The sequence below is a fragment of the Caretta caretta genome, chromosome 1, assembly GCF_965140235.1.
Source record: "Caretta caretta isolate rCarCar2 chromosome 1, rCarCar1.hap1, whole genome shotgun sequence".
Taxonomy (NCBI): domain Eukaryota; kingdom Metazoa; phylum Chordata; order Testudines; family Cheloniidae; genus Caretta; species Caretta caretta.
In genome coordinates this window covers 208,751,452-208,775,333 of record NC_134206.1, presented here as the reverse complement: position 1 = coordinate 208,775,333, position 23,882 = coordinate 208,751,452, and the positions used below count along the sequence as shown (strand labels likewise).

Below are 23,882 nucleotides of genomic sequence, written 5' to 3'. Positions count from 1 at the left end.
CCTTGAGGGGGCCGTTTAGGGATCTGGGGCAAAAATTGGGGATTGGTCCTGCTTTGAGCAGGGGGTTGGACTAGATGACCTCCTGAGGTCCCTTCCAACCCTGAGATTCTGTGATACTTACGGGAAGATTGCTCGTGGCCTGTTGGGAGAAGGGGCACGAAAGGGACACGCATCAGTGCTGTGCTAAGATCAAGAAGCTGAGAAAGTCATACCGGGAGGCAAACTGTCACTCTGGCACCGAAGACCTGCCACTTCTACAAGTAGCTGGATGCCACCCTGGGCGGCAACCCCATCTCCATCCCCAAGAGCCCCTGGGATACTTCTGGGGCGCTGGAGGCAGTGGAGAGCAGAGTCAACCCCGAGGACGAAGTGGTGGGCAAGGAAGTGGAGCTGGAGGAGGGTGTGGGACAGGCGATAAGGTCGTCCAGTAGCATGGTGAGCCAGGACCTCTTTTTGACTGGAGTGGTCTACCCAGTCACAGCACTCCAGCTCTTGGTGGCTGAGGCAGGAGAAGGGAGCTCTGGTAAGTACTCGTTTTGATTTGATACTTCACAGTGTCATGAGGTAGGGCTGTCCTTTATTTTGTTATCTGTTAGAAGTGGGATAAGGGATAGAAATTAACAAGACCAGCACTGTCTCTGTCTGCTTCCCATTCCCCTATACAGTGGGAGCCTTGCAGAAAAGTTGATTAATGCAGACCAGATTTCATGGGAATCCTCTATAATGAGCTCTAGGAAACTTTCCTGCAGGCACTCGGCAATCCTCTGCCAAAGGTTCCTTGGCAGAGCTGCTTTGTTCCTTCCCCCCACTGTAGGAAACTTTGCCACACCAACTGGCAATTACTGCTGCAGGAAACAAAGTGGCACACAAGTGAACTACATACGGACCACGTCTGAAGCTGCATGCATGCAGGAGATGCACTCTTGCATCCTTGGTTACCCTGAGAAGTGAGATTATCAGCTTCGATCACCTCCGCCAGTGGAAAATGGTGCCAGAATTTACCATAGTACCCCTAGGGGCTTGTAGTGGTCCCCTTTGTTAACCACCCAGACCCTTTTTCCCATCTTGCCCATTCCTCACGCCCCAACCGAATCACCATGTTTAGGGTACTCACCAAGCTGTGTGCTTGCCAAGGGACAGTGAGAAAAAGGTGTATTTGACTGTTATGATTCAAGGCTGCGTGCACTCACAAAACTGTCTCTATTTATCATTTCCTGTGCTTCTGCAGATGTGCCCTCTAGGGGTACCTCCTACACACAGGGGGAGTGCCTCTGCCAGCTAAGGAGGTGAACCAGGAGGACATATTTAAAGAAGTGCTGCAATCATTTGATGCTGTAGATCATGATCACAGGGCATGGAGAGGGATAATTAATGAAAAATTAAAAATGGATAGACCGGAGAGGAAACGGGCAGAAGCAGATGATCAGGCTGATAGAGGACCAAACAGAGATGCTGAGGTCCCTGATTACACTGCAGTCAGAATACAAGCATTCTCGACTCCCTCTGCAGCCAGGGCTGGTGCAACCACTAGGCGAACTAGGCGGTCGCCGAGGGCGCCAAGTGGTTGGGGGCTCCAAAAAGCAGTGTCCTGGCTCGGCCGGGAGGAGCCACCTTCCGGAGGCACTGGAGAGCCAGAGTGTCGGCTTGCGGGGGCGGCGAGCCCCAGCCATGGAGGAGCCGGCACAGCGCAGGGGGGCAGCAGCCCTGCAAAGGCAGCGGCACCGCTAGTGGGGCGCAGCCGCACCCCTGCCCCTCCTGCCCAGGGTGCGGCCCGGCACCCCTACCCCCACCCCCCACCCGGGGCTCCTGCAGGCTGCAGCAGATGCATGCGGACGGCAGCCCCTGTGCACCCCCCGCCCCCCCCGGCGCCCCTCTCACCGCTCTCGGGCTCTGCGGCTCCCGGGCATGTGAGCTGCCCCTGGGTCGCGGGGCCCTGAGCCTGCTCCGGGAGGGGCAGCGGCAGCTCTCACGCCCGGGAGCCGCAGAGCCCAAGCATGGCGAGGGGGGAGCCAGGGGACGCACAGGGGCCGCAGCCCGGGCATCTGCGGCTCCCGGGCGTGTGAGCCAACACTGCCCCTCCCGCTGCCTCAGCACTCTGTGCGGGAGGGGCTGTGCGCGCAGCAGCGTGTTTTGCCTCCACGTGGAGCCAGCGTCTGACCGGCATGGGCATGGTAAAGGGAGTCCCAGCCTGGGGACAGTCAGGAAGCTGGGGGAGGGTTAGATGGGTCGGGAGTTCTGGGGGGGGCCTGTCAGGGGACAGGGGTGTGGAGAGGGATTGAAGCAGTCAGGGGACAGGGAGCAGGGGGGGTTAGATGGGTCGGGAGTTCTGGGGGTCCTGTCAGGGGCAGGGAGTGGTTGGATGGGGCGTGGGAGTCCTTGGGGCGGGGGTGTGGATAAGGGTTGGGGCAGTCAGGGGACAGGTAGGGTCCTAGGGGTCTCAGGAGGGGGCAGTCAGGGGACAAGGAACAGGGAGGCTTAGGTAGGGGGTGGAGTTCTGGGGGGCAGTTAGGGGCAGGGGTCCCAGGAGGGGGCAGTCAGGGGACAAGGAGCGGGGTGGGGGGGATTGGGGATTCTGAGGGGGGCAGTCAGGGGGTGGGAAGTGGGAGGGAGTGGATTGGGGCAGGGCTAGGCGCGGCTCTTCCCCCCCCCCCCCGCCATCCTCTTTTTTGATTGTTGAAATATGGTAACCCTAGGTGAGGGGGGAGTCGGGGGGTGTCTGCATGCATCTGCTGCAGCCTGCAGGAGCCCCCAGGGGTGCCAGGCCGCAGCCTGGGCAGGAGGGGCAGGGGGTGCAGCTGCTCCCTGCTAGCGGCACCGCCGCCTTTACAGGGCTGCTGCCTCCCTGCGCCGTGCCGGCTCCTCCATGGCTGGGGCTCGCTGCCCCCGCAAGTGGGACAGTCTGGCTCTCCAGTGTCTCTGGAAGGCGGCTCCTCCCTGCCGAGCTGCTGCAGCGGCCCAAGCCCGGCAAAGCCAGTGAGTGGACTTGGGGTGGGGGCCGCCGTGGTGGGGTGGGGAGGGCTGGTGGAGGGGCTGTGCACCCTCCAGGGGAGTTCAGGGGGCGGGGAGGGGGGAACCTGATCTAGGGAGCAGCCCCTGGGAACAGCTGGCCCCTGGGCAGGCTGGCCCTGGGGTCTATAAAGGCTCGTTGGGATTTACCCCTCAATGTGCAGGGTGGGGCGCAAGGTGGAAGTTTTGCCGAGGGCACAAAATATCCTTGCACTGGCCCTGTCTGCAGCCCATACAGAACTGCGTTCCATGCCCTTCCCAAATTCCTCACACATATTCCTTGCAAGTCTGTCGCAGTACCCCTTGCACTCCACCCCTAGGGACAGGTTTCAGAATGACAGCTGGACTTACACACAGCTGTGAGAGCGTTGGTTCAGAGAGTGCTCCTCAGTGACATGTCCCTTGTAAGAAATGGAAATGATGTATTTCTGTGTAATAAAAGTTTACTCTTTAAAATAAAATGAATCGTTATTTGTGTCCTACACACAGTGGTTGCTGCTGGAATTCATACACAGTGGCAATCAGCACATTTGCAGACTACAATTAACACTCAGGCACCAGTCGTTACAAGGGTCATTCAAGGTGGTAAATAAACAATGCCTGGATGAATGCATTAGAGAAACACATATTACGGGGGGGTCATTGTCAAAATGCTGCTTTAGAGCCTTCCTGATTCTGTTAGGATTATTGAGCCCCTCTAATAGCCCTGGTATCTGGCTGCTCAAAGTCAGCCGCCAGGCAATCCACCTCAACACTCCACTCCATGGAAACTTTTCCCCCTTAGAAAAAATTGACCTGAATCTGCTGTAGAATTTCCAGTCTGATACTGTTACCAAAGTGACAAGCATGGTCTGACGACCTAGTCAGCAGGAGAGTGCTGCAAAACCACAGGGCCACAGTCCAAACAAGAGAAATTCTGTGTATATATTTTAGTTCATCATGCCACAGACCATAATGAATCCATGGGCTTGCCTGTCAATCTGTGTCAGCATCTCATCTTTGAGGACTTGCACATGTCCATTCCTCATTAGGGATGTGTGCACCCAGTGTGCTGAAGCTGGAGATGTTTGCCATAGCAGTACCCATCAGGGCAGCGCATGCACCTTGCATCGTCTTGTGCTCTTCACTGAGAATTAAAAAGGGTGAAGCTGCCCCAACGGCAAAGTTCCTTCTGTCTGCCCACAGTCAGTAGTTCAAGCATGCTGTATGCAGTTACACATTATTCCCTTTGCTCTGAAGCTAATTTAGTCTTTCATAATTAGTTATTAGCCTTAGATAGTTAATGGTACTCATTTTTTGATGGGTACCACTGTGGGGAAAAATCTCTAGCTTCTGTGCACGTACACACACCCCTAATGTGGAATGGACACATCTGGAAGAACACATGTTACAGAACAGATAAGTAAGAGGTTTTTAAATTATGCTCATCACTGTGCTGTTGAAGCACTCCTTCCCCAGGAAGCACTATCGAAGCTTTCCTCACTCCCAACCCCCAGTTGCAAATCACTGTTTCTCAGTAGGACATTGACACAAACGTATTTTAGGCCTGGTCCATATTAGGAAGGTTGCACTAGTGTAACTAAACCAATATTGAACTGATTTACTTAGACAGTGCTTACTCTTAATGTAAATGCACTTGAACCGCTATGAACCTCTCTTAAATCAGTTTAGTGTCATTCAGTAACTGAGTTAACTCTTCCATTTTGTATGCTTCAGATAATGAACAGTGGTTGGGTCTGGGAGAGGGTTTTCTTTTATAAGTTCAGGTCTTGGCTACACAGGAAAGTTTTTTCAGTACATGTTTTTCTGCCATAATTATACAGGTCTAATTATATCAAAAGAGTATGTCCACACTGCTTTGTTTATGCCAGATTAAACTACTTCCTCTACGAACCACTGTATCTACACAGCGCAGCTCTCGTTTGAAATGACCACACAGCATTCTACGCAGCTATCCAAAGCTACGTTGTTCCTCCACTGACCTCTTTGCATGCTGGGATTTTTCTCAAAGTGCATTATATGATACCTACTGGACGTCTGGGACTTGGGCTCAAACTAACAAACTCTCATGACTCCTTTTGTGATAGCCTATAATTCTTCTAGCTTTTGTGAACCAGCACCATTTTCAAACTACTGTCCATCAGCCTGGAGCAAAGATTGCTGAGTGCCACAAGCCTTTCATTCATTAATACGAACAGGCTGCTTCACATGTATTGGCAGTCATGCACCACAGGGATATTGTTGAAGAGGCGGAGCTAAAGTCTGCATGACATTTCTCTGGTGAGGCTTTATGTGGTGGAGTGCCCCTTCTGGTCTTGGCCAGCCTACAGGTCAAGCTAGTGGTGCAGACCTGGGATGATCTTCATGTTGAGGAAGGCTAGTTTCCTAGAGGTCTGTGCGGAGCGCACGCTGGTGTTGCTGCAGCAGACCACCACCATGCACGTTCCCCTCAGCATGGAGAAGTGTGAGTGTTGACATCTGGAAATTCACCAACCCCAATTGCTACAACAAAAAGGGGTCTTTCGTCATGGTGCTGCAAAGCCTGGTTGATAAATGTGGTAGGCTCACCAATAGTAATGTGGGGTGGACAGTTTGAAAGGTATCTCACCAGGGTCCCTAGTCAGCTGGGTGCCTTCCAAGCTGTCCACAACAACACAGGGTCCCGGGGTGGACTCCATGGCAAAAATCCTGTCCAGGTGCAGGCAGTGGGAACATTACAGGAGGGCTTGATTTTGTCCGTAGCATTATAATAATTCTGCTGGAACAGTGGCATGGCACTGAGCGATATCCTGGAAGTGGCCCTTGACCCACATTTACTTCAGGATCTTTGCATTTTGGTGACTGATATAAAGGTGGGTCAGGCATGCCTCTCCCTGGAGGGCAAGGTGAGCTGAATTACAGTGGTGTAAGAAACCACATAAATGAGAAAAAGATTTGTGTGTGTGACGACACAAGAGCATTTATGCCAGAAAGACTAACGTTATATTGAAAAAGCTGTTCCTGTATACACAAAGCATGGACGAGCATGGACTTTATTTTTTATCTTAAGGCTGTAGGCAGTGGTTGATGAGCTCTATTGGGAGTTAGGTACATTGGGTTCATTATTATGATGGTTGGTTTCCTTTGTTTTTGTTAAGAACTGTGTTAATGGAGCTTGGGCAGGAAGCCCAAAATGATTTCCACATTTAGGAACTGTGGACTCTCCACTTTCCTTTCAGTTGGCCCTGCCTACCCTGAGTTGGTCCGGGTGGTAGACTGATTGTCTCTTTTCCCTGGCAGGTTTCGGGTGAAGCAGCCACCTCCCAGCACAGGACTGAGAGTGATTTACACACCGGGACCTGTAAGTCATGTGGAGCATGTTTATTGTTGGGCAGAATGTACTTTGTTTTCAGGCAACTTCAGACTGACCCTCTAGGCTCCCAGAAAATTTCCCAGCAAACCCCTCTAGCATCACTCTGGGGGATGGGCTGGCAGGGGCCCAGAACTGAAAACTCTCTGTATCTGCAGATTCTTGCAGCCCACTGATGAAGAAATGAGGGGGTGAGAGACATGGACCATGGGAGCCTGGGTGACCTATGCTGCCTCCTGTGTTTGAATGTAGCAGTTGTCGTGAGATGCTCTTTGAACTTATCATGGTGACTACTCTATGCATTCTGGAGCATGATCTGATACTTGCCAAACACAAGTAGCAGCAGAAAGCAGCAGGCCCAGCCTGGAGAAGTGAAGTGACTGGCCCAATGTGTCAGTGACAGATCTGGGAGCTGAGTCTAGATCTCTTGAGTTCCAGTTCAGTGCCCTAACCTCAAGGTTCTTTCAAACCAATGACTGACCTTGGAAAAGATACTCTTCTTCTGTACAGTCCTCCTTTCCCTCTACTTCTCCATGCCTATCTCTGGTTCTCCCCCAGCTGCAGCACACTGGTTCTCCTTTCCTTCTGCTAAGACTAAAGGGGAGGTTAACGGGGAAGCAAGGGAGGAGGGACAAGGAAGGGAGGAAAGATTGTAGATGAAAGAGGGAGAGGACACTTTGGGAAGGGAAGGAGGAAGTGAAATTAGACACTTGAAAGAGACAAATAAAAAATGCCCTTCTGTGTTTCCGTCTTCTCCAGTAAGTGTTAAAGAATAAAAAATGGAAACAGAAACAGGAAGCATAAACACAAGGGAGAGAATGAACAGTTTTAACATAATACAGATTAGTTACAAGAGATAACAGGGATCATTTTGCAATTGTTAGGCCTTGTTTTACCACAGTTTAGTTCCCAAGTAATGACAAAATTCTCCTTCTCATCCCTGCAGCCCATTCTGAGAGGCTCCTGTACTCTAAGGGCCATGAAGTCAGCGGGGGTGGGGAGGGGGGGGAGAAGGGTGTGACAAATCAGGGAGAAGGAAAGTGCAGAATGTTGGGACTGAGGCTGGGGCGGAGGAACAGTTCCCTTTCCTTCTTCACTGAGCCTGGGACGCCACCACAACACAGGGCAAAGGTAAATTCACTTTGCTCCTTTGCATGTTTGAATGGAGCAACAGAGACAAGAAAAGACGGGCTGGCAGTCTAAAAACAAACAGTACTCACCACCCCAGTTACAGCTCTTCTGGTAACTCTGTGCCTGCTGCACCTACTCCTTGGGGCTTGGTCTCTCATGCATTTTCCAAGGGATAAATCCACTTCAGGTTCTGACGGATGTAAGGTGAACTAACGCATTCTGCACAGACCTCAACAGTCTGAAAAGTCACCTGCTAAACAGCCCTCCACACCAGGAATAAGCTGCTGGGTGTGGCTGAACTGGAGACAACAGGCAGCAGTTGTGACCCAGGAAGCAAAAATAGAGATGAGGGGGAGGGGGGACAAGGCATTTGGCAGTAGTGGGAAGGATTTCTCCATTGGTGGACCTAAGATCCCCCTTTCCTTGTATATTTTTTTATGTCACATGTAAGGTACATGTCCAATTTTATACCTCTAACATGACTGCCTCTGGGTGACTCTGTCTCTTCCAGGTGGCAGCTGGGTTGCAGGTTGAACTGGAGATTGAGATTTATGCCATGGCAATTGGAGTGGAAGGTACCGAGGGCTCTGGAGAAATTTCCCATCGTATTGAAATTTTAACAGAGAGGGAGACGCTGTTCCTGCCTGTGAAGGCAAATATCCTTTGCTGCCTTATGGTATAGACAGTCCAAGTAGCCTCAGGCCTGGAGACAATCCACAGCTGTACTCAGGCCTCCTTTCTGAGGCACACAGCTGAGCTGATGGATGGACCCCAACTGAAAGTGATGTCAGTTGCACAGAATGGGAAGCCCAGACACACTGGAGGGGAGGAATGAGACCAGGAAGGCAGCCCCAAGACGTGGGTTTTGGGGAATGATTGGAAAGAGGGACAGGAGGGCTAAGGTGACCAGAAGTTGCGATTTTATAGGGACAGTCCTGATTCTGGGGTCTTTTTCTTATATAGGTTCCAATTGTCCCCCACCCCGTCCCGATTTTTCACACTTGCTGTCTGGTCACCTTAAGGAGGGCACACACACCCCAGTCAGGGGCTCAAAATCCTTATTAAACATTTAGATGATATTTAAGGAGCTGGGCCTCACTGGCTGGATGTTGAACACACAGATGGGGACCATCCCTACCTCAGCAGGCTCATAGCGTGAAGGCATGGACACAGAATTGGGGGCAGGGCTATAACCGCACAAGCAGATGAATTAAGCCAGTTTGCCTCATTAGGTTTTGTTGCTGGGCATTTTTTTTCTTTTCTTTGGGCTGTTTAACTGGGACTAGCGGTCTGGTGCCAGGGAAGAGCAACTTTAAGAATCATTAGTCCCCTTTGCCTCAAGCCTGAGAAATGTTCTGTTCACACTGAACGATGGGCTGGTTGTCACAGTTTGGACAGGAGGGGTGTGTTTGGCTTTGAAGCAAATGCACTGCTGGTTAAAGGTGAGGGACTGCCAGAGCTGGTCGCGAAAGAGTCGGTACGAGGAGGAACAATGCAAGGCTTCATGCACAGCTCTCCTAGCAGCAGGTTAGGGACTCGTGTCCCTGGACTGAAGAGACCCCACCCCTCCCAGGTTGGAGAAGGGCTGGTGGCTCCTCTAAGGCTGACAAGGGGGCAGCTACTGCCAGTTAGGGTGGTGCTTCCTATATTGTGGACCCCTGTCCTGTGGCAGCTAGACTGAGACCATCCTTAGCTAATTGACATTGACCCAAAATGCTCTTTGCTGGCCAATCCTATCCGTTATGGAGCTGGGCTAGACAAGGACTGGTGACCAAGCAGCGAAAGCCTCCTTACTTGACTCCCAGTCACCTGGTCCTGACTCCCACAGTGAACCATTGCTTTCCCCTCTTTCCATGTTTTCTCTTTTCCCCAATGCTCCCCTGGCCCCCAGCTCACTTTGGTGTTTGAGCTGGGTCAATGGTTTGGACTCAGGTCCTTTGAGGGCCTCTCATCTCCAGAGCGTGTTCAGGCCTCTACACCCTCAGGTTTGTTTGTTTTAAAAAAAAAAAAAAAAAAGTTTACACCCTTAACAAGTATCTCACCAGTGTTAACAGGTGAGATCTATGAGTGCAGGCCACAGGGCTACCCAGAGGGAGGCAAGGCGGCCATGGTCCAGCTGGTTTCTACAAGTCCTACCCCCAGGTTCAGGATTATACTACCCCACAAACTTCCTGGATAACGTAAGTGCCACAGATAAGTCATTGCAACTTCTAGCTGAAGAGTATTAGCTGAGCCTTGTCTTGGCTACTCACCCACCCCAGGATCAAGTCCTGCACCACCGAGAGCAGGAGCCAGACACAGCGGAGTGCTTATGTATTAAAGGGAAGCAATGGGATGATGGTAATGAAAGGACGTGGCTGCTAGAGATGTACAGGTTTTCTCAGTCACTCAGTCCCAAAGGAGTCACTCCCAGCAGAGAGGCACAGTCTCTGCTTCTCATCTTCACATAAACCCCTTGGCAGCTACACTCTCCTCTCCCCCAGGCTCCCCCAGTCGCTGCACATCCACCCCCACAGCAATAAGGTAGCTCTCAGCAGAGACCGAAAGTAGCAGCTTTTTAGGTGCAAATGGCTTTTTTGGTGTTCTGAGTTTTACCAGTCACTAGGGCTCTGCTTGTTGATGTCAAGACTATTCCGTGAAACTCTGTAATTGCTCAGAAGCAGCATTCAGACGTTATACAGGCAAACACCATTGAGTTTAGCATAGGGCATCCTTTCACTCTGCCAAAAATATAGTCATACTATTTTCTTTCTGAATACCAAAAATATTTCTCAAAGTTTCTCTCCCAACACATGGCACATGCCAACTACTGTACCTGGTTGTGTGGGTGAAAAGCTTTGAGAATTCAGTGTGGCCATCCCAAATCTAAGCTCATATCTTTTATGCCATGTCCACCTTCATTTATTATTTTTAAAGATCTTTGTGAAGTTTACACATGTGAAAATCCCTTTGCAGGCCAATGTTCCCTTCCAACAGCAGTAACGCAGCCCGGCCCCACAGCTGGCAGGAGCAGCCGCAGTGCTTGTAGCACCTTTTGAAAGATGGCTGGAGACAATTAAGTGCTTCTATTGCAACAAGGGCAGATTTCTTTTTGCTTTTCTTTATTCTTGTTCATTTTCTTTGCTCTTTCATTACAGATCAGTCCAGGAGAGGTGACATCAAAAGCAGCAGCACTGAAAGACTGAGATTTTAGTCCGTTATTGTACAAATATTATCCCAGTAAATGTACTGACAAATCAATTCACATCAACTTGATTATTAAACAGTTGTTTCCTCTCACCATCCTCCATTTAGGCTCATTTGTCTCATGCCTGTAACTTAATTGTCTGGCCCCTATCACATTCTTGACCAGCTTTCTCAAACCACTCATGGAGTAGTGGGAAATAACAAAAAGGTCAGATGACTGGAACAGAGTGGTGTTCTTCGAGTGCTTGTTCATGTCAATTCCAATCAGGCGTGTGCACCAGGGCCATCCTGAGGATTTATGGGGCCCTACACAAGTTACCTGAGGGGGAATATTAAGGGATGGGGGAGGAAGGCGGGGGCTCCACTGAAGGCAATCCCCAGCCGGCGGCGCTGACCACAGTGTGTCGAGGGGGCACTGCCACCATCTCCGCCCGCCGGAACCTCTCCCCTGCCCCCAGGCTTCTGCCAGGGCTCAGGGCTTCCCTCCACCAACCAGCACGGCTTTTGCTGGGGCTCAAGGCTTCCCTCCACCGACTGACTGACCAAGCGACCGACACAGCTTCTGCCAGGGCACCCAGGCTGTCTGCTTGGGTGCCCATTTTTCTAGGGGCCCCATATTGGCCAGGGGAGCCTCTGGGCACGTGCCCTGGTGGCCTGTATATTAATCTGCATGTCGGGGCGATGATGGAAGCTATGGCCAGGAGCTCCCCACGCACCCAGCTTAGGGAGGAGATTCCGCTCTCCAGTGTGCATGGCTCCCTCCCAGCACCCCCACACCCACTCCTCCCTTGTCGATCTCCCTCTGGCCAGCGAGTGAGCTAAAGGGAGGCAGCAGTGGGTGAAGGGGAGGGGCCAAGGGGCTTCTTCCACTTACCCCCTTTTTTTAAAATTTCTCACTTGTGCTGCCGATTGGTTGCCCTGATTCACTCTGCACATGTGCAACAAGGAAGATGCCGAATGCAAACTGCACAGAAGCAACGCCGGCCAGCCTGCCCATGGGTAGGGACAGCGAGTCAGAGCGCAGCACATGCAGAACAGGCTGGGGCCCCGCAGCCCAGTGGTGCCCCAAATTTTTGGGTGCCCCACGCAGCTGTGGATGCCTAAAGACGGCCCTGGTGAGCGTGCCGCATTCACAGCAGCTGCAAGATTTTCCCTTAGCAGTATCCCTAGGGTTGGCCTGCCACCCCCTGGAGTCGGGCCCTGTCGACCTGACCCCTACTCAGTTCCTTCCTACGGCCTGTAACTCCTGACCGCTCTATCCTCGTCTACATAGTTAGCATAGTAGTTATAAGAAAAGGAGGACCTGTGGCACCTTAGAGACTAACAAATATATCAGTCTCTAAGGTGCCACAAGTCCTCCTTTTCTTTTTGTGAATACAGACTAACACAGCTGCTACTCTGAAACCTGTCATAGTAGTTATAGTTAGTGTATTTTTTTTTAAATAGGTTTCTTTTTAGAGGGGAGTCTCCCCCCCCCCCCCCCCAACATTTTTCCCTGGCACCGGGCTATGCCTTGGTCCCCAGGCTTTAAACCGTGCTCGGACTATGGCAGATTTATGCCAAGGAGTGACCCACACTCGTGCCTTAAGTGTCTGGGCGAGGGGCAGCTCAGAGACCACTGTAAGAGCTGTAAGGGTTTTCGCCCCAGGACCCTTAAGGACAGAGAGCAGCGCCTCTTGAGTCCTACTTATGGAGGCGGCTCTTCAGCCCCAGTCCAAGCACACAGCACCTGACCCGGCCTCAAGCGCCACATCCTTGGTGCGCAGCATGCCGGCACTGTCAACGCGCAAACCGGTGCTGAGGAAGGACTCTGAGATCCTCCGCACCGCCACAGCTCCACCCACGGGCAGCTTCAGTGAGGCACTGCTCTCACTGCCCGGTGCCCCGGAAGACGAAGGCCGACAGAGGGCACTCCCCAGCTAGGTCTAAGGACCACATAAGCCACCCCACATCGGGTGCTCAATCGGCCAGGATCCCGTCGACTCCTGCCCCAGGAGGGGTACAGTCAAGTCCGGAAACGCACCGCTCACTGGGCTGCCGCCGCAAGGACATAATTCCCCTCCATGACAGAGGCATTCAAGGCTGCAGCGGCCTGATTGGCACTCACGGTGCTGCCCTCCCCTCCTAGGAGGGAGAAGTTGCCAGCACCTGGTACGTTCTGTGGACAAGCCAGCGATGATATCCACCATGAGGCCATCCCCATTACATCAACCACTGGCACTGGGGGTTTCTGTGGGGGAACTGCTCCGGTCCCCAAGCTGGCATCGGTCCCCAGCACCAAGAGGCTCTGCTCCTCCCTGGTCATCACAATCAGAGACCTTGGAGTCGGAGTCCTCTTGCTCTAGCAGGAGCAGAAGATCCTGCTCCCACCGCAATAGTCATCCCTACCCGGCACCCTGACAGGGCCAGTGGCCGGGCCCCCAGTGGCCCTTCTGGACTCCCATGGCCTATCATCGGCATCAGTGGCCTCAGACTGGGGCACTCCACCAACAGCACCAGCTGCTGCACCGTTCCCAGCACTGACTCCGGCTCCAATCCCAGCGTCTACCATGGCACAGAACTGACAGCAGCACCAGCCGCGGCACTGTCACTCCTTGCCCCGTGGGGGACCACAGTGTGGCTGAGGGCAGTGATCAGACCCCAGTGCCAGCTGCCTTCTCATCCCCTTTGTCACCGGGTGAGGCGGTGGCGGCCACCTCAACGGCTCCAGCTTTAGAGGACACTAGGGTCCTTCAGCAGGTGCTAAGACGGGTGGCCCAGAACCAAAATATCAAAATGGAGGAGGTGGTGGAGGAAGCTGACTCAATGGTCGATATTCTCTCCCCACCCGGGCCATCCCGTATTGTGCTGCCGCTGATCAAAACAATTAGTGATGCCACCAAGACACTGTGGCAGACCCCGTCCTCGCTGCCGCCTACCAAGAGATACGAGCGGAGGTCCTTTGTTCCTTCGCATGGGTATGAACATTTGTACACCCACCCGCAAGCCAGACTCCCTGGTAGTGGATGCTGCTAACCAGCGTGCGTGACAGGGCTACCAGGGGCCCTCTCCCAAGAACCGTGAGGCCAAAAAATTGGACCATTTTGGGAGGAAAAAACACACTCAACTGGGGATTTGCAGCTACATATCGCTAACCATCAGGCAGTGGTTAGCAGATACAATTATAACACCAGGACAGATCCCTGCAGGACCCCACTGGATATGCCTGTCCAGCTTGATTGTGAACTCTTGGAGTATGCTTTTCCAACCAGTTCTGCACCTACCTTACAGTAGCTCCATCTAGGCTATATTTCCCTAGTTTGTTTAGGAGAAGGTCATGGGAGACACTATTAAAAGCCTGACTAAAGTCAAGATATAACAGACTCCTGTCTTGGTGACAAAGATACAACATGATGCAGTGACCAGAAGTTGAAGCTAGACAAATTCAGACTAGATATAAGGCATACATTTTTAACAATGAAAGTAATTAACCATTGGAACAATTTACCTAAGGTGGATTCTCCATCGCTGGTAATTTTTAAACCAAGACACTTTTGTTTCTTTTAAGATACGCTCTAGTTTAAAAGGGATTCTTTGGGGGGAAGTCCTTCGGCCTGTGTTATACAGGAGATCAGACTAAATGATCACAGCCCTCCCACCCGGACTTGGACTCTCTGACTCTACAACGCTACATTCTGAGCTTGCGCTGTAGCTTCCCAAAGAACAAGCAGTGTATTTCAGGTTGGCAGTGCACGGATTATATGCTTCAACCCTGTTTATAAAATATATTCTGTGCCTTAAAACAAATAATGGATATTTAGCACTGAGAAGTCCCTGGTCAAGATTTTCAAAACTAGGACCCCTGAAGTTAGTCCCATAAATCCTTAGGTACCTGATTTTAAGTACTGACCACCCAGCAGATTCCATGGGGATCTAGGGTGGTTGTCAGAGAACAGATATTAGACAAGACAGAGCACTAGTCTGATTTGGTAATTGCTGTGTTCCTATTTTCAGAAAGTCATATGCATGTACAAATCTAGTATTTGTATGCACAGTGCTAGTTATTTGGCCACACACTCACTTGGGCCCACACACCACAGGTGTTCTGTGTGCACAAAGTTGGGTTTTGCAGAAATGGGGGTCAGGCTAAGACTCCTTGGAAGATTCCACTCTGAAAAGTGACCAATGTACAATTCCACATTTACCCTCCCACCAACTCCGAAGCACGTATGTTCAGTTTACATACAGAAAGAATGGCTCTCTAACTGCTCTGTAAATTCAGTCTGGATCTGAGACTCAAGCTGGCTTCTCTCTAACGTGTGTAACCACCAGTAATAAGTTCTGCAGGCAAAATGCTGCCCTCAGGTACACTGGAGTAACCTTGTTGCCTTCAGTAGGGCGTCTTAGGAGTAACTGCAAAAAGAACAGGAGGACTTGTGACACCTTAGAGACTAACAAATTTATTTGAGCATAAGCTTTCATGAGCTACAGCTCACTTCATCGGATGCATTCACGAAAGCTTATGCTCAAATAAATTTGTTAGTCTCTAAGGTGCCACAAAAGTCCTCCTGTTCTTTTTGCGGATACAGACTAACATGGCTGCTACTCTGAAACCTGTCATTAGGAGTAACTGAGCATCATGTAAAGACAATGGAGCTAATAAAGGGCTCCTCAATTGCAACTCCTTAAAAATCCAGTTGTTGCGTGAGCCAGAGGGAGCCAGCTCTGGGCCCCAGGGCAGCATTGGTTCTGGAAGCCTGAAGCAGCATTTGGTTTTTCACCAAGTACACAGACAGCAGTGCAGCTCAGGATGACTGGGGCCCCCCGCTAGCCTGTTTTATGGAAAGGATCCCACATATTCCATACTACACAGACATCCTGACAGCAGCAGCAGCGAATTGATCACTTCCGTTTATTTCAGCAACAAGCAGTGATTTAGCCAGTACATGACAAGTACAAAAATGGCATCAATTCTGGACAGTGGTAAATTCCTCATGAACTGGAGTTAGCGCAGCTGGGATGATCTGGGACATAGCGTGGTCTCCACATGCTAAGTGGAGCTGATAACTCTACAGCACAGTGCAGGGCCCCTCCTCCAATCCTCTGTCCTCCAGAACGAGGCCTACCAGGCTTCATAGCTGGCACCAAGGAAGTTACGAGGAGAGACAACACACTGCCTGACATCGAGCTCCAAGGAGCTGTTCTGACATTGAGGAACTGTTGTTCGTCTGTCTGTAACACTTCAAAGGGCCAGGGACGGGGAGAGCCAGGCCTTGTATCAGTCCACGGGAATTCAGTCTGACCACACGGCCTGTGTCCCTGTAAGCCACTCCCTGTTGCAACATCAGCACAAAGTCCTGCCACCTGCCCCTTTGCACACTGGCATGTTACAGGAGCAGTCTGCAAACTACACTCAGGGCTAGTCTACACTGGCAACGCTAAAGCGCGGCTTGTGTAGTCCCGGCAGAGCGCTGGGAGAGAGCTCTTCCACTGCTCTACAAAAGCCACCTCCACAAGAGGCGTAGCTCCCAGCACAGCTCCCTACACTGGCGCTTGACAGCGCTGACATGTGCTGCGCTCAGGGGGGTGTTTTTTCACACCCCTGAGTGAGAAAGTTGCAGCGCTGCAAATTGCCAGCGTAGACAAGCCCTCAGTTAAAACACTGAGAGCAAGTCATATCTCTATGGAGGAAGAAATCAAGCCATTTCTAATGGCTGCTGGTCTAAAGGATGGGCTGCAGCTTTGAGGCCAGCCTCAGATTCAGGATTCAAATGTAAACGTACCCAGCAGAGTACAGGAAGTTCCATCGAAGCCAGAGAATGGGACACACTCCACCCCAGGTTTGTGACATGCCCTAGAGGGAATTAACACACACTCTGTGCACACAAGAGCAGGAGCAGATCTGCTGGAGTCCGCTTCAGTCACTGAATCAGAGACTTTCAGGGCCCACTAGCCCTCAGAAAGGCTCCCCCGCACACCTGGAGGCTGCATGAGCCCCGCGCTCTGCCCTGCATTATGGACAGCAAAAGCTAAACCATCGCAAGAACCAGCTTCTCTTTTTTCTTCCTCTTCCTCCTCTTCTCCTCAAAACGGTCAGTCGCATCAGCAAAGAAAGTCACCTCGTCCTTGGCCTCAATCTCTCTCCTCAGGAACTGCAGCCCAGCCATATTGAAGCCCAGCACATTCTGCAGAGACAGATGGTCAGTGCATTTCTGGGTATTCCTCAACCGTGCTAGTGGCAGGGAGTCACCATCTTCCTAGCCCACATAGACACGAATGCTTTCACCATCTCCGGGAAAGGGGCAGCCAGATGCAGCCCCACAGATTTATGCAGTGCAGCCTACAGCCAACTTCATCAACACAGCAGAATGGGCAGACCCCAGCCCCAGCTCACAACAAGAGGGAGCACTGCATTCGGGGAGTTGGAGTCTCTGTTCTCCACTCCTCTGTATTAAAGAGGAGGGAGCTACAACCCCCTTTCTGAAAGTTAGCTAGCAATTAGGTGACTCAGCCCTGGTAGACCACCACCTCCCCCACTGCGGGTTACTTGTGAATCACATCAGCCCATGGCAAAGGTGAAGATGGTTTCCCTTTCATGAGAGGTTTCAGTGTCCTGTGGACAAAGTACATTCATACTGGAGAGTAAAGTCTGAACAAACCCCACAGCAAAATGAAAAGGGGATGGAGCCACTGTGTTATAGCCAGGAACCAGCCTGCTGCCCCCACATGCAGCAGAAATATGACAAAGGGCCAGGCTACTGGAAGGCTGGGAAGAGTCAGATGGGGACACTGGACTTTGAGACAAAAGCAATGCCCTCTGTAACCGTTAGTACAGTCACTATGCCAGAGTCTGGGCAGGGGGGTCACTGCAGATACTCACCCTGACCTCACTGACTTTGGAAATGGTGGTTTTCTTCAGATTCTCTATCACTGTCACGAGCAGCTGATTGCTTGTGATGCGCCCAAAGTGTATCCTGAAGAACAAGACAGGCAGAGAGAGCACCCCAGTTAGATGCAGCGTCCCTTGCAGAGTGACATTCCGATAGGCCAAGGGACTTCAGTAGGAGAACAAAGTGAGGGCTTTTCTTAATTGTGTTTACGTGGTGCAGATCCCACCAAGTTGGGCACAGGAGACGGATCAGAGTGCAAACGAATGAGATCAATATTACAACAGAGGTGGACTGGAAAAGAAACGGGGGCTATTTCATAGTTTCTTTTTACAGCACAGCGGCTAAAGACCTAGGTGGCTGCTCTGGGTGAGCTGGATGTGAGATGCGCTATCAGCCCATGCGGGCATGAGGGAATATCATTCTCAGCTTCGTCAGCACTTCAGAGCTCTGAAATCTCAAACACTGATACTATAGCTGGCAGCCCCATCTGGGCCATATTAGCCAGACCCATGTTCCCTGTCCTGACCCAGCCTGGCTGCGCACACAGTCCTGACAACAGCCCCATCACATATATTGAGAACGATGGGACCTTTCCTCCAAAATACAGGGGACACAGGACCAACTCTGCCAGGCAGGACTCCAGGGGAAGAAGAGAAAGCTCAAGTACATTCTCTACAGGCCCAAGTAAGAATGTACTTCATCCCGCAGTACCTCAGGGTCATCCAGACCTACCCCGCATGCCCATGTGTCCCTTTCGAGCATGGCAGGTGCCCAGAGAAAGTAATGCACTCCTGCTACACAAGGAGAAAGGACAACAGGCATTCAGGTGAGCACAGCTGGGGGAAGTGCTGGCTCACAGCCCAGGAGATCAAAGGCCCCTCACTAGCTACAATGCAGGCAAAGAGCAGTGGGTCTGGCTGTCTACACAACACCCTGCTGCCATGTCTCAAACCAGAAGGGGCCACAGGGCATTTCAGGCCCAGACAGCCCACGGTCTCTCTGCAGAACCTGTCTGCTAGCACTAACTGCCAGGGAGCTTGTCCACTAGGAACTGGACCAAGATACCCCTGCCTCCCTCCCCGTTTCATACATTCCACCACCCAGGCGTCAGATGCTGGTAAATGCTGGATTCAAACTAGTGAGTGAGGTGAGAGAACGACGCCTGACTCACCTGAGCAGAAAGAGGAGCGCACGGCAGAGGAGTTCCACCTCCGAGCCCCGCTGGATGTGCTCATTAAAGAGCACAAGCAGGTCAGGCACATACGAGAAGGGCAGCACCAGCAGAGACTCCTCCAACTCACTGAGGAGAGAGTGCAGAGACAGGGATGACTGACAGCAGCCATGGACAAACCACACTGCACCAACAGCCGCTGCTCTGCGGCAGAATGGGCCCCAGCGAGGCACGACATGCTGTGCAAAGCCGCTCAGCCTTGTCACGGTCCAACGTGGCAGCTCCCCTCTCTGAGGAAGGAGACTGGGAAGACTGACTGAAGAAAGCCAGGACCATTTGGATGGAATACAGTTTCTTCGACATCTCCCAGGGCAGGGAGCAAGCAGAGAGCATTTGGGTGGGACACAGACAATCCTGCCCTGTGGGAAAGACGCTAGACAGCTCTGCCTGCCTGGAACATCTCGCTGGCTTCCTTCCATTCCACTGAGTAAAAGAGCTCCTGGCCCACCTGCATGGCCAACTCTCCCCGCGGAGGAATGATTTTTACTCCCCACTTGCAGACACTCTACAGCCGCAGCGTGCACTCATTCCCAAAGAGGTGGCTTTCGTAATAGAATTACCCATGAAATACATTAAACGACTTCAAGTCCACCAGTGACATTCACACCAGTCTTTCTACCACTGCCCACCTCCAATATAAGTGGCCAATCCAAGACTCCAACTAGAGCCAGGCTTCATTGCTCAGTAGCAAGCCCTGCTCAGCAAGAATCCTCATGAGACTCACCTTGACTTGACTTTCTTGAAAACTTCTAGCACATACACCGAGGGCTGTAACAGAAGGAAACGGCATCAGCTTGGCATGTCAGGAAGTGCCCCGAGGGGAGCACTAGATCAGTGGTTTTCAAACTTTTTAGACCCTTTCCAAACAATGTAGTCTACTGCATACCCCCATCTGAAATAGGGTCATAATATTCCTACGATTAGATTACCACGTCTTACTCACAAGTCTTCATGGCCTTGTCCGCCATTACAGGATTATTCTCCCATTCCCCCCTTATGAGAGCTTGAGTCCCACAGTTTGAAAACCACTGCACTAGATTGAATGAATCTCAAAGCATGTTACACCTCTACCCCGATATAACGCGGTAAAGCAGTGCTCCAAGGAATGGGGCTGCTTTACCGCGTTATATCTGAATTCGTGTTACCGCAAGCAGTTCCTCTGCCCTCCCCTGAGCGCGCCGCAGCTCCGCTTCTCCTCCCTCCCAGGCTTGCCGCGCCAATCAGCTGACAAGCTTGGGAGGGGGGAGAAGCGGAGCTGCGGCGTGCTCGTGCGAGGCAGCGGAGCGGAGGTGACCTGAGGTGGGGGGGCTGCAGCAAGTAAGGGGGAAGGGGGCACAGAGGAAGTGCTCCCCGCCCCAGCTCACCTCCTTGCCGCCGCTGCTCCGCTTCTTCTCCCCGCCCCTTCCAGGCTTCCCATGCCAAACAGCTGATTAGTGCAGGAAGCCTGGAAGGGAGCGGGGAAGAAGTGGGGCAATGGCGGTGTGCTGGGCTGGGGAGCGGTTCCTCTCCCTACCCCGATATAACACGGTCTCACCTATAAGACGCGAAGATTTTTTCGGTTCCCGAGGCCACATTATATCAGGGTAGAGGTATAGTTATAAAAACACAGGAACATGCTTTTAAGAGGTGTTAAATACAATCAGAATGAACAGAGATACAGAAAGCCACCGCACTTCCCATCCGCTGACAGTTTGGGATACAAAGGGCTGCTCAGGAGATGAATGAAACAAGCTGCTTTCAAAAAACTTTAGTACTGGTGAGATTTTTGTAATAATTTAGCAGGTTGAATATAAAGTGTTTCTCCATTTTATACAAGTTCTGCAATTTAGTGGAACAAGTTTGATGCAATATGGATAAACACCATTTACGCTTAAGCTGTTAAATTATATAAAAAACCTCACAAAAACTAGTTACCTAAAAAGTGTTACTAGCCCCAGCTCCTCTCATTCATCTGCTGAACAGCACCTCCTGGGTCACAAATTGCACAGCAGACTAGGCCTCCTGCAGGGAAGTAGCAGGAGGAAAAAAAGGGAGCTCCATCTCAGAAAGAGATTCAAGTACCATCCACTGTCCGAAGAGAATGAAGGAGTGACAAGGATTTCTAAAGGGTGACTGAAAAATTCATTAGCGTGTATGTAGATTTTATAGACCTGTTTAACACAGGAGGAACAAATTAGGCAATGGCATAACAACTGGAATATAAATGTACACACAAGCTCAGAATGTTTCATTTCAATGCACTATTATACACAAATACACACCTTCTAGTATCTAGAAGTGAAAATTGCCCACTGGGTTACACGAGCATATCAAATGCTGTAATAGTGACATTCTATATTTACATGGAATTTCACTTAAAATATCTTGAGAAGCCTAAACAAGAAGTGCAGAGTTTGAGTCCCACCAATCCTTTCAAAATGAGTCTGCCTAAGGCAGAGCTCTGCATTCCACTCAGGACCACCCCACCATGGCAAGAGCAGAAAAGCGGCTGTAGGAACTGGAACTTCCATGGGTCTCCTAAAGAAAAATTGGCTTCCAGCTACTATTGTTACATGGTTCACAGCAACACAGCAGACAGGCCTCCAGTCAGCAAGAACACTTCAACAGAGAGCAGATACTGCACCTGCCAAACCCACAGAGCATTTCTGAGCATGATCTGACCTCTCAAGCGCTCAGAGTCGACGGTCTGGGCCCAGATTCAGAGCTTGCCAGCACGATGTAATTTTGCTTCTTGAACTCATGAGCGTGAATGGACACCCCAGGACCCAGACTCCCAAGAGCAGACTGTGCACAGCCCATGAATTGGGCATCTCACTTACTGAAATATTTCCATAGGCCTGGAGGATGGGGTTGACAGGAAGGGGAACCTACAGAAAGAGAACGGGTTAGAATAAGGCAGGTACATGCACACACACGGTTTCCAGTAAGAGACAAGCACACTGTCAGGCCTTTACCTGGAACTCCCCCCACACAGAGAGGTGGTTTTCAGTAGCCAGAGCAGTATAATTCTCAGAACACACAGGGCATTTTGTCTTACACATCTCCATTCTTTCCCACCCAGCCAGCCATCAGCCACCATTATAACTAGAAATAATGGGATGACGGTAAGAACGAACAGCTAGGCTGGATGGTAGGGAAAACCTCCTGGCAGAGATTTCTATTAGGCAATAGAATAATCTCCCCAGGGGAAGTGGCAGAAGCCCCAGTGCAGTCCAAGACATTAAAAACCAGAAGAAAATGCACTGTTAATTGCGCAATAGGGAATGATGCCGCCCTTCTACCAGGAGATGGATTTCACCGACCATCTCTAGCTGCCACAACTCTTTATTTGCCTGCTTAGTTTCCTCCCTGAGGAGATGGAGCTGGCTGGACACATTCACACTTCACTGGGTATATCCATGTCTAGGTGTCTTCACCTCTTTCCCAGCAGCTTTACATATGGCCTGGTGCTCCTTTAGTTTTGCAGTCTCTTCTCTGTACAGCTCGATGGCTTCCATGATCCGCTCAGCCTGTGCAGAACAAAAGCAGCACATCAGCCACATCAGGAGCTGAAAGGCCCGGTCAAAGCAGAGCTCACGTCCTGATTGGGAGGATGGGGAGCAGGGGTGGGGGAAGCTCTTATTTATCAGCTTAAGAGCATTCCATGAGATTCCAAACATGGCACCACTGACCAGTTAGTATGTAGAAACCATGTGACCTGCACTAGCCAATCAATCAACATTCAGGATTCCTCAGCTTGCGGAGGTGCTGTTTTTCTCTCAAGGTGCTCCTCTGACATCTACAGGCAATTCCAGCCTGCTGTCCAGCAGTAACTCCTCAAAGCACTCTCTTTTCAAAAAGAATACTGGACTGGTCAGTTTTGACCATCTGTAGTTTTACTTGCTAAGGTAAGAGTAGCCAAGCCTCAGAACTGATTGCTGCAGGGGTCAGAGAGATCCCCAGGACTCCACCCTCCCACAGCATTGTACAATTGCCAAGGGGCATTATGAGACATTTCCACCTTCTTCTGAAGTATCGGGGATTGGCCAGGAGCAAGATGCCTGACTGGCTGGACCAACACACCCTGATCATGCACAGAAAAAAATCTATGCTTCTGGTGGAGAGTCCCATTACCACAGAGCATGCCTGCGGAGCCAACTGGCTTAAACAAAAGAGTATGCAAAGCTTTTAATTCTGTGTTTACAAACAGGAAACAGATCCATGCACCCCTGGTGCCTGCTGGCTGGGTGGGGAATGTCCCAGAGAGGGGAGATGGCCTCAGTACTGCCCTGGGAGGCACCAACCTGGCACATTTCTGGACGGACACAAACTCCTTCTCTGGGCTGAGGTGACCCTGCTCTGCCTGATTAGGGAAAGTCTACTTCTGGGCCCTACATCTCAAATGTCTGCTCCTTAGAGCATGAGCCCTTCCAGGGAGTCTGCTGGCCTATCAGTAACACTGGAGAACAAAGGAAAGAACCAGCAACACCCACACTAACTTACCGCTTTGACAGTTTCAATGGTCTTTTTTCCTGCTAATCCAGTCTCTCCCTGGGTCTCGCCAGCCACCTGCAAGACACAAGACATGTCTCAAGCTACAGTCCTTCCCACTAGGCAGCAAAGCAGCTAATGCAGCCCCCAGGCAGCTCAACCCTCTTCCAGTGTCTACATCCCTGCTGCATATTAAAGCTCAATGCCTTCCCCTGCCTCTCATGTTCTTGGCTTTCCATCAAGTTCCCTGTATTGGTGATTTACACTGGTAATGGATTGATATAGAAATAAACTGCTTTCAGCTCAGAGTCCCAAAGCACTGAACTAGTATTAACCCTCATGGCCCCGTGAGAGAGGTGACTTTCTGGGTAGGGAAATATAGGCGAAGAGAGCTAACCAAGGTCACACAGTGAGGCTGTGACAAAGTCAGCAAAGGAACTCAAGCCTCCTGCCCTAATCACTAAACACACTGCTTCCCATCCATTACACATAACAAAGGCACTGAAGAGCCAGGCCTCGGACACTGCTGACCTAGCATGGATTTGAACTGGTGATGTACGAAATGGAGAGAGGGCAGGAACTGTGATTCACAGACTGTAGTTACTATACTGAAATAAGGCCAGGACCCCACACTCTTGCA

The 23,882-nt window shown here is 51.1% G+C and overlaps 2 protein-coding genes across 9 annotated transcripts in view; one reads left to right on the top strand and one right to left on the bottom strand.

Annotated features, from left to right (window-relative positions):
- The window catches only part of SPAG17 (sperm associated antigen 17), a 299,338-nt gene extending 288,573 nt beyond the window's left edge, over positions 1-10,765 (top strand). For all 6 annotated transcript variants that reach the window (XM_048819705.2, XM_048819724.2, XM_048819697.2 and 3 more), the window contains 4 exons: positions 6,286-6,346; positions 7,998-8,142; positions 9,529-9,666; positions 10,624-10,765. In XM_048819705.2, the coding sequence (XP_048675662.2) occupies positions 6,286-6,346; positions 7,998-8,142; positions 9,529-9,665 (343 nt within the window). In that variant the 3' untranslated portion in view covers position 9,666; positions 10,624-10,765. The remainder of the gene's footprint in view (positions 1-6,285; positions 6,347-7,997; positions 8,143-9,528; positions 9,667-10,623) is intronic.
- Positions 10,766-15,544: 4,779 nt separating this feature from the next.
- The window catches only part of WDR3 (WD repeat domain 3), a 42,219-nt gene continuing 33,881 nt past the window's right edge, over positions 15,545-23,882 (bottom strand). For all 3 annotated transcript variants that reach the window (XM_075119262.1, XM_048819622.2, XM_048819632.2), the window contains exons 21-27: positions 23,255-23,320; positions 22,189-22,281; positions 21,592-21,639; positions 19,497-19,540; positions 18,713-18,841; positions 17,532-17,625; positions 15,545-16,836 (exon numbers count right to left, since the gene is read on the bottom strand). In XM_075119262.1, the coding sequence (XP_074975363.1) occupies positions 16,681-16,836; positions 17,532-17,625; positions 18,713-18,841; positions 19,497-19,540; positions 21,592-21,639; positions 22,189-22,281; positions 23,255-23,320 (630 nt within the window). In that variant the 3' untranslated portion in view covers positions 15,545-16,680. The remainder of the gene's footprint in view (positions 16,837-17,531; positions 17,626-18,712; positions 18,842-19,496; positions 19,541-21,591; positions 21,640-22,188; positions 22,282-23,254; positions 23,321-23,882) is intronic.